Source organism: Lithobates pipiens, unplaced genomic scaffold, assembly GCF_037356315.1.
Source record: "Lithobates pipiens isolate NorthernLeopardFrog02 unplaced genomic scaffold, aLitPip1_a1.2 Scaffold_22, whole genome shotgun sequence".
Taxonomy (NCBI): Eukaryota; Metazoa; Chordata; class Amphibia; order Anura; family Ranidae; genus Lithobates; species Lithobates pipiens.
The window spans coordinates 309358293-309371237 of NW_027507784.1; the positions used below are offsets into that span (position 1 = coordinate 309358293).

A 12945-nucleotide genomic window follows, 5' to 3' on the forward strand; every position below is an offset into this window, starting at 1 on the left:
CCAGACATGGAGCGGACTCTGTGACGTGGCGTTTGCATACCCGGCTTTCTCGCCTGCAGGTCGATCTTTGGTGGAGCTTCTTTGGTTTGTTCTGTTTGCATAGGTGGGCTTTAAGGCAAAAAAAAAAAAGACAATTCAATCAGCAGGACTTTAATGAACCCTTAACAAAACAGTCAACAGACTAACATGGCTAATCTTACACAGCTTGAATTTCGTCTGATTTCTGCCGAATCGCACAAAATTCAAGCTGTGGGTGGCCTTGTGGGTGCCACATGGCTCAACAAACTTCAAATGAAAAAAATCAATAAAGAGTTGGGTGGAAAATTGTTGGCCCGAAGAGTGACCACATCCAATCAGACGCAATCAGTTTGGGTATTCAGACTTCCGCAGATGTTACAGTTGTATGAACAGCCGGCAGGGGAGATTCCTCCACCCACGCGGTTTAGTGTAGAGAGGGAAATCAAGCAATGTCCATCAGCCTGCGGGGCTGAACGGAAAAAAAATAAAATAAGGTGAAAAAACAGAAAGGTTTACAACCCCTTTAAGGAGCATGGCAAACATGCACCCAAGGATGCCAAAAAACTAAGTTGAGGTTATTAACCAGCAACGAACTGACTACTTCAAAAAACCTGTCATGTAATGGGGAGCACAGTGGCTAAGTGGTTAGCATTTCCAGCTTGCAGTACTAGTGTCATTGGTTTGAATTCCAACCATGCCACAACCAGCCTGGGATTTACGTGTTCTGTGTCTCCATGGGTTTCCTCCAGGTACTCCGCCCACACTTCAAAGACATGCTAGTAGGTAATTGGCTTCTGTCTAAACTGGTCCTAGTATGTGCATGTATGAATGCGAGTAAGGGACCTTAGCTTATAAGCTTTTTAAAGGGCAGGATTGATGTGAATGTACAATACATGTTACGGGCTGTGCAAATTGACGGCGCTATACAAGTACCTGTAGAAAAAATAATCCGTCTCTGCCGCTTTCGGGGGCTCCCCAGTATCTAACCCTAGAAGTGACCGTGTTCCCCTCCCTACACTAGTTGTCACAGTTATCAGCTTGTTCCCGACAAGCCAGGTCTTCGTTCTTCCACCATCCAGCAGGAACTCTCCAACTGGTGACCTAAAACAAAACGAAAACATTTAAAACCATGTCTTTTTGGCGACAATAGAAGTAGCTTGCCAGTCTTCATCACATCAATATATATAAAGGCCAAGTTCACTTTTGTTCACCTTTTCCTCTCTAAATTCCAGCTCCCCTATGTAACAATATAGCATTAATGTACTACTTTTGCAAAAAACAAAACAGCTTTCCATTTATTCTGCGCACACTTACCTCACTGTCCTCGTGGCTGTTTGAAAACACTGCTCTGTTACTCCTGCCTTACTTCCTGGACAGACTTTAGGTCATAACACAGGAAGAAGTTGACCAGCTGATGGTAGATGATGCAGGGTGTGTGCCAATTAGATCAGCTGGCCAACTCCTTCCTGTGACATGACCTAAAGTCTGTCCAGGAAGTAAGGCAGAAGTAATGGAGCAGTATTTTCAAACAGCCATGAGGACAGTGAGGTAAGCGTGTGTAGAATAAATGGGAAGGTTTTTTATTTTTGCAATAGTAGTACAATAATGCTATATTGTATATAGAGGAGCTAGAATTTACAAAGAAAAAAAAAAAAAAAAAAAAAAAAAGAATTAAAACTTTAAAGTGGTTGTAAACCCTTACAAACCACTTTGACCTACAGGTAAGCCTACATTAAGGCTTAACTGTAGGTCCAAGAAATATCTCCTAAACCTACACGGTTTAGGAGATATTTACAAAAAGACAGACAAGCACCGCTGTCTAGGGCGCATACACCATAGACAATGGCGTGCAGGCGCACTGAGCATGCCGCTGCTAATGGCCGTTAGTGGCGACTTCCATGCGCGGGAGTGATTTAATCGCTGCTCCGGCGACGTGAGTGGCTGGAGCAGCGATACCCGGAATAAGATGGACACGCCATGCTACAGCGGTGACATCGCTGGCTCCTGTGTTAGGCAAGTGACACATAATGGGCTACTATGCAATGCATAGTAGCCCATTATGCTTTACCTTTGCAGGGAGACAAGGAGGAAGTAAACCCATCACGGTTTACTTGCTCTTTAAGGGTTGCACCACTCAGCTGCAATTTTCTTTTAGAGTCAGTTAAACGTCCCATTGAAAAACGGTTCTCCCTCACTTTTGGTCTCCATAGAGTAAAGACCAGACATCCTCCCATAAAGTTTGATTGGCAATGATAGCTTTCTCGTTAATGTAGAGTATTATAAACATGTGTCTGGGTAAATTAAAAACAAATCTATTTGTGACCTTTTTAGCTTTTAGAAATCAGATCCAAGGCCCGTTTCACCCAGGATTCAATTTGTAAAAGCAGGTTGAACAGCGAGCTATTAAAGCATTTGCAGAGCTTTCAGCAAGCTTTGTTGATGTTTTTTAAAGAACCATTCAACTCCAGTTTGTAAATGTTGAACGCAGATCCTAATGAGTGCTGATTGCCACTTTAAACAAGCTGCTAGCAGGCTTCAGCACTTCTTAAAGTTTGTTTTAAGCCTGCTAACAGCCTACATAAAGTGGCAATCAACACACACATTAGGACCCGTGTTCAACACTTACAAACTGGAGCTAAATGGTACTTTAACCTCTTGCCTACTAGGCACTTTGACCACCTTCCTACCTAGCCCAATTTTCAGCACTGTCACACTTTGAATGACAATTGCGCAGTCATACAGCACTGTACACAAATTAAATGTTTATCTCCCCCCCCCCCCCCCCCACACAAATAGAGCTTTCTTCCAATATTTAATTACTGCTGGTTTTTTTTGCAAAAAAAGTTCAGTTTGTCAGTAAATTTTGTAAAATTTTCTCCTTCACGGATGTGCACCAATGAGGCAGCACTTATGGGCACTGATGCACTGCTGGGGCTGTATTGTAATCAGGGCACTGATTATCAGTGTCCTGATTACCTGTACTGTCTCCCCTGAGAGGAGATGCAGCTGATCGGCTCTCCTCGCCACACACTGTCAGTGTGAGCCGAGGAGAGCTGAGAAACGGCACTTCCTTGTTCATGTGACCGGCTGTGATTGGACAAAGCCAATCACATGAATAAAGAGCCGTGTCATTGGCTTTTTATCGAGATCAGGGTTGTGCCGTGTCCTAGGAACATGGTTCGGATGCGATCATCGTGCAAACCCACAGGCGCATGAGAGTGGTGGTTCTGGGGCGCTGTCATATGACATTGTCCCAGGAGGAGAGTGCCACCCCGCCACTGTCATTTTACTATAGTGCGGGCGGAAAGTGGTTAAAAGCTTGCTGAAAGCTCTGTAAATGCTTTGTTAAAGCTTGCTGTTCACACTACTCTTAGCCCCTGTACACACACACGGTCGGACATTCTGCCAACCAAATCCGTTGGATTGTGTCCGAAACTGTTGCAGACACACGGTCGGACCATGTTGTCTGAAAATCCGATCGTTCAGAACGTGATGACAATATTTTGTTACGATGGGACTACGTTCACGCTAGGAGCCAATAGCTTTGGTGTAGGAATTTGATCTGAGCATGCGTGGCACTTTGTCCGATCAAAATTCTCTACACATGATCGGAGTATGTCCTATCGGACCAGTTTGTCGGAAAATATTTCCAACAAGTTGGAAAATTGGGTCTGACGGATATTCCGACGGAAACAGTCCGATGCATACCACACACAGTCGGATTATCCGACAAAACGGTCCGATAGGACACATTCCGTCGGAATCTCCGACCGCGTGTACAAGGGCTTACACAAGCTCATGCTTATGTAAAACAGGCCTGACAAATCTCCTGAACATTTGTGACCATTTCCCTTTACTTGCAAATTTTAGGCAACTGTAGACCAGAGCACAGCTAACTCTTGCAAATGGTCCAAGGCTGACCACTGTTAAAATTTTGGTCAGTTGAGGAAGTAGACGACTGCACTTAGTTATAAGGAAATGCCATTTATCAATGAGCATTGGGATTCCCGCAGGTATATATATATATAAATAAAAAAATATGAATGTGTAGCTTAGGGCCCGTGTCAGTGGGTTTTGCTTGTATAAAATGGATTTTGGATACCAAGTCTATGGGAATGCAAAACCTGCATAAAACAGGTCAGAAGGTCAACTGAATGTCAAATACACTTGTCCATAAAGTAGGAATTAGCTCAGAAGAGTTTCAAACTGCTGACATTGACAGAAGCCCAAAGCACATTGAAATAAGCTCCAAGTCTGGCTGCAGCCATAGACACTCACCTCTTAGGGACTGCTGTGAAGTTGGAGAACACATATCTGGCCATCATGTCTAGACAGATCTCCGTTAGTTCCAGATGAAGGTTTTTCAGGCTGTCGTCAGCCTGGGCCATAGAGCTTTCATCAGCAGAGCTGAGACTTGAGCTGGTCACAGAGGGCTGCATTCGACTACACAAAACAGCAATGTCTGTTAGATGAGTGCCAAACTGCAGATGTGGTCTGCTGGATCATGACTTATCCATGGCAAAGCAGGAGGGGACCGTATCTACCCCAAGGCATTTAACTAGCTAGATCTAAGAACTTTAATATTTTTGTTTTCTAGTTCGGAAAGGAACTAGAGAGCAAACATTGGTGCAAGAGCCAGCTCTCATCCTATCGTCACTGGTTGGCGAGTCACTAAACCAGAACAAGCAAATGTATATCAGGATATTATAATGGTTGCATAGTAAGTCAGGTCAGTGACTTACTAAGTCGTAAAGAAAGGATGGAGAAGACAGACCTATGGTTCCCAGACTAACCTAATTTAAGCCACCGTGTCAAAATAAGCAGGAGCTTTGTCAGCCAGCCATGCAAGTTCCTTTAGTTGGCTCTTGGGTTGCCTACAGTGAGAAAGGATTCCAAACAAACTAAAAAATATATTGCTCCATTCACATTAGCATGTCTCCAAAGCCACACTATTTCAGAGGCAACTGACCCCAGTTTACACTCTCTGGACCAAAAGTCACCTTTTCCAAGTCGCACCAATTTGAACAGGTCCCATTGCAAACAATGGGCTTCAATTTGTCATGTGACTGATGTCTAAAGCCACATGACAAGTTTCACAAGTGTGAATGGAGCCTTAAGCCCCATACACACCATCAGATTTTCTCTTGATTTTTGTCTTCAGATTTACCAAAACCATGCAGTGCAAGGGCCTGCCTGATTGCCTACACATTGAAACGCCAAAGGTTTGACCTCATACTATATGGGTTTGGTAAATCTGAAGAAAAAAAAAAATCTACAGAAAATCTGATAGTGTGTATGGGGCTTTAGGGTTTACGTATTGTAAGTTTATAGCAAAGGGAATACAACGGCAGGAGTGGTAACAGTGAACATGCCAAGGTGGATGGGATCAGAGACAAGTACCTTTGGCAGAGAGAACTGGTAGCTGAAGTCCACAAAGGATCAGAAACCAGCAGGCAATTCCACTTTTAGTTAAATACATTTTGGGTTAAGCTTGCTTGGTTGCATTTCTCCTGTGGATCACAGGAGTGCAGGAGTGTAGTTTTTCACTCCTATGAGACGTTTTTCCACAGACAGCAGGCTGAAGCCAGCTGTCGGCTAATGTCACAGCTGGTCCAGGCTTGGGAAAGATTGCAACCATATAGTTGGGATCCGCCCACATGAATGGACCGGCACTAGGCTCAGCCTCTCAGCGAGCAGCTGAGAGCCTGAGCTGGCCACTCCCACCCCTCCACAACTTCAACGAGCGGCGTTTGATCGCTCGGTTCTGGGCCAGCAGGGGGAAAGATGAAGCACTGGACTGATGCTGCATCATCCACCTAGGCAAGTATGATTCCCCCTAAAGCCAACCCCCCCCCCAAAAAAAAATAAAAAAAATAAAATAAAATAAAATTCCCCTACTTCTCTTTTAAGCTTTCTCACTGCAAAAATAAGCAGGGCTTTCAAATACCTGTGGATGGTACTGATGCCCCTAGTCCCATCAGCTCTAGTCACTCCCCGAAGAGTACAACCCTCTACATGTAATACTGTAAACTGCAAGGTGGTGATAGCAGGGGCATAAACGTTTTCTGACTTAGCAGCGGGTACAGAATTAAACTGCGATAGGCAGCGGATGGGAAAGCATGACCTGCAAGATCACAAGACCATGAACAAGTGCTGCACAAACTCCAGGTTATTGTGATTTTACACATTAGTGTATACTTAAGCCAGCCATAGATGGTTTGCATCTTGGCCAGTTTAGCAGGGACCGTCTGAGATTTAATCCATGTATGGGCAAGGCTGATTATACCATAGCAATCGTTTTGGGTACAACAAGCATGCCCTTATTTGCAAGCAGCTAGCAACGATCACCGTTTGCTCCAGGCAGACACGCCAAAGCTCAGGTGACGCAATAGCTGCGTGAGCGGGATTCCTCCGTCAATGCCAATTGTGTTGAAGGGGGAAATCTAGATATTTTTCTTTCCTGCATCCTGTTGCTGTAGGAAAGAAAAATCGCATCATCTATGGCTTACCTTACACTAATCCAAGACAAAAAAATTGACTGTCGATTTGATTATTTCAAAAGAAAAGAGGGTACGCTTTTAAAAATTGGTAGCAAGCTACTTTTTTGGACTTGTAACTACAGGTACAGTCAATACCTTATAAACTTGTAGTGTTAAGAAGATATTCACACAGCTGATGACAACATCACCTGTACTGTTCCTTCAGACCTGTGAGCCGTACCCATAACTCCCATAACTCCCATGCGCAGGCGCGGTAGTGATGTTATTGCAAATCCAGAAGGAAGACCAGGTGAAGAAATGCCCCGTCAGCTCTGACAGCGCACCGCTGGAGGGCTTTGTTCTAAGGCAAGCATATGCCCTGCATACTAACTAGCACATTATGTCCTTACTTTTTTTTTTTTTTAAACATGCCCAAGTTTAATACTGCTTTAAGACACCGCACTATGTTCCTTTGGATTTTGTTTTCTCCAATAATCCTAATGGTGTGAACAAAGCTTCAAGGTTGGGCATCCCGGCTAAGTACTAGCAGAAATCTCCCTTCTCTCCACTAGTAATCCCTCTGCTTACACAGCCCTAAACTTGTTAAATCTGGTCCTCCTGAAACTCCTAGCATAATGTGTGGATAAAAGTCATGATCCGCAGACCTGTAACAATCTGAAGGTGGCTCTGTCATGCACAAACGATAAAATGACTTAGGTGTACAATAATTTTCCATTAGAAAAGAGTGCAGTGCAAGCCCAACATATTCAATTTAAGGACAACAAATGACCAGAGTCATGTGAAATTTAGGAAAGATGAGCAGAGCTCAGACCAGAACTACAGTTTTAAATTCACAAATATTAGGACGACTGGACTGCAATCTTTTCATTTAAAAAAATAAATAAACAGTGTTAAGATCACCTAGGGATTAAACTTGTTGCAGAGGTTTAAGTATTTCAGTCCAACACGTGCACTTTGTGAGTTAGGGGCCCAGAACAGATCAGGGAGAACTAAAAGGGTTATGGAATGGGCACTAGTGTCTATGGCTGGCCATGCAAGTCTTTCCCTGGCATGCAACCTTCCCCCCACTGGGTGCAACGGGCCCAGGAAACCATGCCCGGCCACTACCTGTATGCAGCACGCTCCGACACACTGATGCTGCGAGAGCGAAAGGCGTTCGAGAGGTCTCTCATCTCCTTCACGGGGGACGAGTCACTCAAGCCCGGCTTGGAGGGTTTGGATAGCTTTAAGCTACTCCAAGAGTGCCCCATTGGCATAGAGGGTAAGGGTGCCCACCACCCAACCCATATTCCACACAAGTGGTAAAAAAATAAAATAAAAGTCACCCCACCCACACACAGGATGCCACAGTGGAAACCAGTGAAGGGACGAGTAGAGTGGGTACAGCAGAAGGCCCGCGAAGATCAGTATTGGGGGTACACCATAGAAAAGGAGAAACAGAAAACAAAAATAAATGCTACACATGAGAAAGCAAAAAAGGCAACAAAAACTGAGCAAAAAAAAAAAAAAAAGCAAATAGCAGCAGCATTGTAAAAAGAACAGGTTGCATTGTGGGGAGATCAAAGAAACAGTTTTAAGGTAGCCACATACATACATTTTGCACACTCTGTCAATCCATTGATGTAAATTGGCTACAATTGTAGACCTTACAGCAATCTGCAATGACCGAATGCTTGGATTGGCACTTTTAGAAAATTTGTAAACTTATTTTTTTTTTTACACAATACAAAATAATTTGACCAATAGTCTACCATCTTAGCCAACAGATATTGGCATTAGAAGATTAAAGCTGAACTCAAGATAAACAGCCAAATATACATTTATACATAAATGGGAGCTGCTCAAGGCCCTTATAATTCTGTCAATACACTGCTGAGATTTATACATCCCTGCCAGACAGCACGGCAGTTAGTAATACAGCGAAGTTACCTACACATCCCCCAGCTTGTGATTGGACAGTGACCGTGCATCAGTAGACGGATGAGGTCATCTCGCGACAGACTTCTCCTGTCGGCGTGTTACTCATCAGCAAATGTGCACTGCTGTAAACCTGATATTACAGGCCGATAAAGGTACTTACACTAACTGCATTTTTAAATACATTTACAGTGCCTTGAAAAAGTATTCGTAACCCTTGATATTTTCAACATTTTGTCATGTTACAACCAAAAACATAAATGTATTTTATTGGGATTTTAAGAGATAGACCAACACAAAGTAGCACATAGTTGTGAAGTGGAAGGAAAATAAATGGTTCAAATTTTTTTTTACAAATATGTGAAAAGTGTGGCGTGCATTTGTATTCAGCCGTCCCCCCCCGTCAATTCTTTGTCGAAGTAATTAAATATATTTACATTTTTGGTTGTAACATGACAAAATGTGGAAAATATCAAGGGATGTGAATACTTTTTCAAGGCACTGTATTTTTATTTTTTTACTACATCTGTTTGGAGTTCAGCTTAACTGAACTTTATGATAAGCATATATTGTTGAAACACAAGAGGCATGTGCATACTTGAATCTTGGTACACGGTGCGTACTTCTTCCAGATCTGTGCAGTGGTTTCCTCTAAGACCACTCACTCTGGTCTGGTCTCCGCCCCCTCCTGTAGTTGTCTGCTAGCAGGTTGTAGTGGGTGGGGTCTGCTGGTGTACAGCACAGTGATGTCACTGCTACTTTTACAAAGTAAAGCAGTTTTAGATCCTTTTAGGTTATTGGAGGAATATACTTTTTGTGCCTGGAGTTCAGCTTTAAATCAAGCCTGACCAATACGCTCAAACCTTGCTGTATGAATCTACCAGAATGTGGCTAGCTTAAAAACAAAAACAAGCTTAATTAAGGGCAATTTGCATTACATATGACGCAGGTTGGACCTGGTTTCTAGTATTCCCCAGAACACAAATGTTTAAGTCAGGAAAAAATTTCTAGGATGTTTCCACATTTGGGAAGTCTACCCCATCAACCACTTAGTAGTAATCAGTTAAAGTTGGCTACTCTTAGACATCCATGTCATAAATTTGGCTCAGTTTATCAGCTGATGCTATATACCTCACCGTGGGCCAAATCTCAGTCTGCTTCAAAACGCTTTAATGACATTCCTCAGCTGGTAAAGCCCCACTAGCATGTCAGATTGGGACTCGTGATCCAGCCATCTGAGTACTACTATAAGGATGATGGAAAAATGTCCCAATGAGGATACAGATTCCCCTCCTGCCCTTTGGAGGTATTTAACAGGAAAGGCAGACAATAAAATAATTTGAACCAACATTGTGCTGGGCTAATTATTATTCCCATCCCAGCAATAGACATGTGAAATGTGGCAAAATTAAAAATAAAACATGAAACTCCACCTGTGAATAGACCAGAGACATCATCATGGTTCTACCGGACAAGACCAAGTATTTTATAGCGTTAGCCAAGATCAGAGGAGGATATATGTGGGATAATGATCCTCGCTCCTCTCCGCCGTCATTGCAACTGTGGGTGACCGGCTGTGACAGTCGCGCTACGCTCTCCTAGTGCCAGGCAATCTTCTGGGACCTGTGACGTGTCACAGAAGATTGCAGAGATGGAGGCGCCACCTAGGGGGGCAGAGGAATAGCCTAGGCGGCCAAGCGATGGGAGGAAGTGGGACAGGAAGTACCCGTCAAAAACAGGCACCCCCCCCCCCCCCTCAAAAAAAAAGTTACATGGCAAATGTGGCATGTAACAGGGTGAGGAGTGCTTAAAGTGGAAGTTCCACTTTTGAGTGGAACTCCGCTTTAAGATACCACCATAAAGACCAGTGAACATGGCTGAATTCCAATCATGCAGTACTTGTCACAAAGCAGCACCAGGATGATATCACTTAAAGTGAAGGGATGAAGATGGAACATACCTTTTTACTACATAAAGGACTTCCCTAAAAGCAGGCACTGCATGTCAGTATGGTTTAATTACAACAACTGCCACAGGTGTAACACATGTTAAACACATACTGAGCAGAAAATAATCACAATGAAGAGCATTTAGAAGGAACAAATGGAGAATGAACTGAAGGTTAATTCAAAGAAAAAAAAAAAAAAAAAAAAGGGGGGGGAAAAAATTGTGATTCCTAATGAAGAAAATTGACTTTATAGAATGTTCTAAGCAGGTAGTTGACATTTAAATGTCAGTAATCTCAGCAACAAATTTACTGACAGAATGACATTTAAATATCTATTGGGGAAATAATGGGTTCTTGTGTAACTCACTGTGGGAGGAAAATATGGGACATGAACAATAATTTAAAGGGAAACTATAGTATCTTTTTCAGTACATACTATTCCTTTTTTTTAATGATCATTGTAATATTGAGCCCAAGTCACATTTTTGATCACTTTCACAACTTTTACTTGGTCGCTGTTCCATATTTGAAATATGGCAATACGGCACCTTTGAATTGCTTTCATCAGCAGGCTTAAAAAAAATATTATATGTTTTTAGCCTTGTTCTTTTTTCCATTAATAGGTGAATATTAATATAAAGTAGAATTCCAGGCTAAGCAATGCGCCTCCTTCCTTTCCAAAACCTATGCTGACCAACCTAAGAAAGGGTCCTATAATCACCTATTTTCAGCCCGTTATGGTCACATGATTCAGCTTCCCACTGTCAGCCTGTGGCAACTGTAGGGGGGGGGGTTCATGTCAAAAATGGCTGGGCGAACACATAGGTATGGACAAATTCACATATAGTATGAGAACTGTAGTTTCCAACATTCTCCTATCAGTGAGATCCCTAGTATTACGACATTGGAAAACTGCCATGACTAAACATTACTGACCTGACAAGACTAGTTCAACATTATACCCTGGAGCGAGCATTAGATATCAATGCACTAAAGCGTGTGCAATTTGACAAAACATGGAGTGAGTAGACAGCCAAATACCGGAGGTTGTAAAAATTGATGAAGCTTTGTTTCATGACACCTACAGTGTTTAGACTGAGATTATATCATTATTCCTGATATGTACTGATCTGTGCGGAAGTACGTGCTTATGTAATTGTTATTGTTACTACCTGTTTTTTGTTATACCTATATTTGCCCCCTTTTTTTCTCTCCTGTAATGTGAAAAACTCAATAAAAACTTTAATGATAAAAAAAAAAAAAAAAATGGCTGGGCCAATGGGAGGCATTATCCTCTCAAATGCAGCTGCCATTAGCTGAAAGAGGGAATCATAGGGCCAGAGCGGCTGAGAATAGCGGTAGCCATCTTTCTCGCACAGGTCAGCACAGGAGGGAGCATCTTTAAGTTTACTTAGGTTTAGCCTGTACTAAAAAGGGGTAGGAGGAGAGAAGGGAGCACCTAATATCCAATGAAATAGGAAAAAAAAGTGTAGTTTGTAGTTTATTAAAAGTAGCAAAAGATGGTCAAGCCAATGCATTATGGGGGAAAAGACTCCCCTCTTTCTCAGGGTCTGCTACTGTTTGTAGATGGTGAACCCCACACGGATAGGTCTGTAATACCAGAACTGCTGCCAACACAGCTATCTCAGCCACATCTTTTTAGTACATTCGGAAACAACCTCAAGGCCGTACACATAGGCAGCAGTCTAGGCCAAAAAAAATAAAAATGGGGGCTCACCATCTCCTTCCAGATGTAGTGGGGCAGAAAGCATCGGAAGAGAACTCTTCCATCCTACCATTACCTAACTAGCAACTTACAACCAACAGTACAGTGTGATCTCCAACCCTACTTAGGTTTAGCCTGGGAATTCTACTTTAAGTGCACCTAAACCCAAAATAAAATTTAATACTTTGCAGCATACCAGCCCTTAGCGGTAGTGGCTACATTCGTTTTCCCAGGCTTTCTTCCTTTATTTTCACCTGGTGATCCCGCCAGTAGCACTTCCTGTCCTAGAGCAACAATGCCAGCTCCCTGTACTGTATCTATGGAGAAGCAGTATTGTCACCCTTGGCTGCTCTCCCGATTTAGACTACAAACACCTCTCCTCTACATAGGAGGCGTTCCATAGCTCACTAATCTCAGAACTGGGAAAACTGATAACATTGTTTAATATATTTTAGTTCAGTGCACAGAAGTTACAGAGACACAATATTTATGGATGTGCCAACAGGAACCATTCTGTAATGGCAATAATTGTACTGAAAAAAGAAAACCAATGCAGACACCAAACCTAGACTGGTAAGCTGCAATTTATTAAATTTTTTGCTCTTTGTCCTAGATAAAAAAAAAAAATTATATATATATATATATATATATATATATATATATATATATATATATATATATATATATATATATATATATATATATATATTAATAATAATAATATATTTTAATATAATATTATATATCTATCCAGAAAGATTTAAGTTTACTTTTATGGGTTCTACACTACACTGCCTGGTTTAATGAAAGCAACTATAAAGGGAAGGGCTACAAGT

The 12945-nt window shown here is 42.2% G+C and overlaps 1 protein-coding gene across 6 annotated transcripts in view; it reads right to left on the reverse strand.

Moving 5' to 3' along the window:
* The window catches only part of TSC2 (TSC complex subunit 2), a 105818-nt gene that overhangs the window by 38296 nt on the left and 54577 nt on the right, over window positions 1–12945 (reverse strand). For 2 of the 6 annotated variants that reach the window (XM_077449365.1, XM_077449363.1), the window contains exons 26-29: window positions 7626–7748; window positions 4297–4461; window positions 952–1119; window positions 2–108 (exon numbers count right to left, since the gene is read on the reverse strand). In XM_077449365.1, coding sequence (XP_077305491.1) covers window positions 2–108; window positions 952–1119; window positions 4297–4461; window positions 7626–7748 — 563 coding nt within the window. Of the gene's footprint in view, window position 1; window positions 109–951; window positions 1120–4296; window positions 4462–7625; window positions 7749–10395; window positions 10420–12945 lie in introns of all 6 variants that reach the window. The other 4 variants (XM_077449368.1, XM_077449367.1, XM_077449364.1 and 1 more) reach the window with 3 other exon arrangements.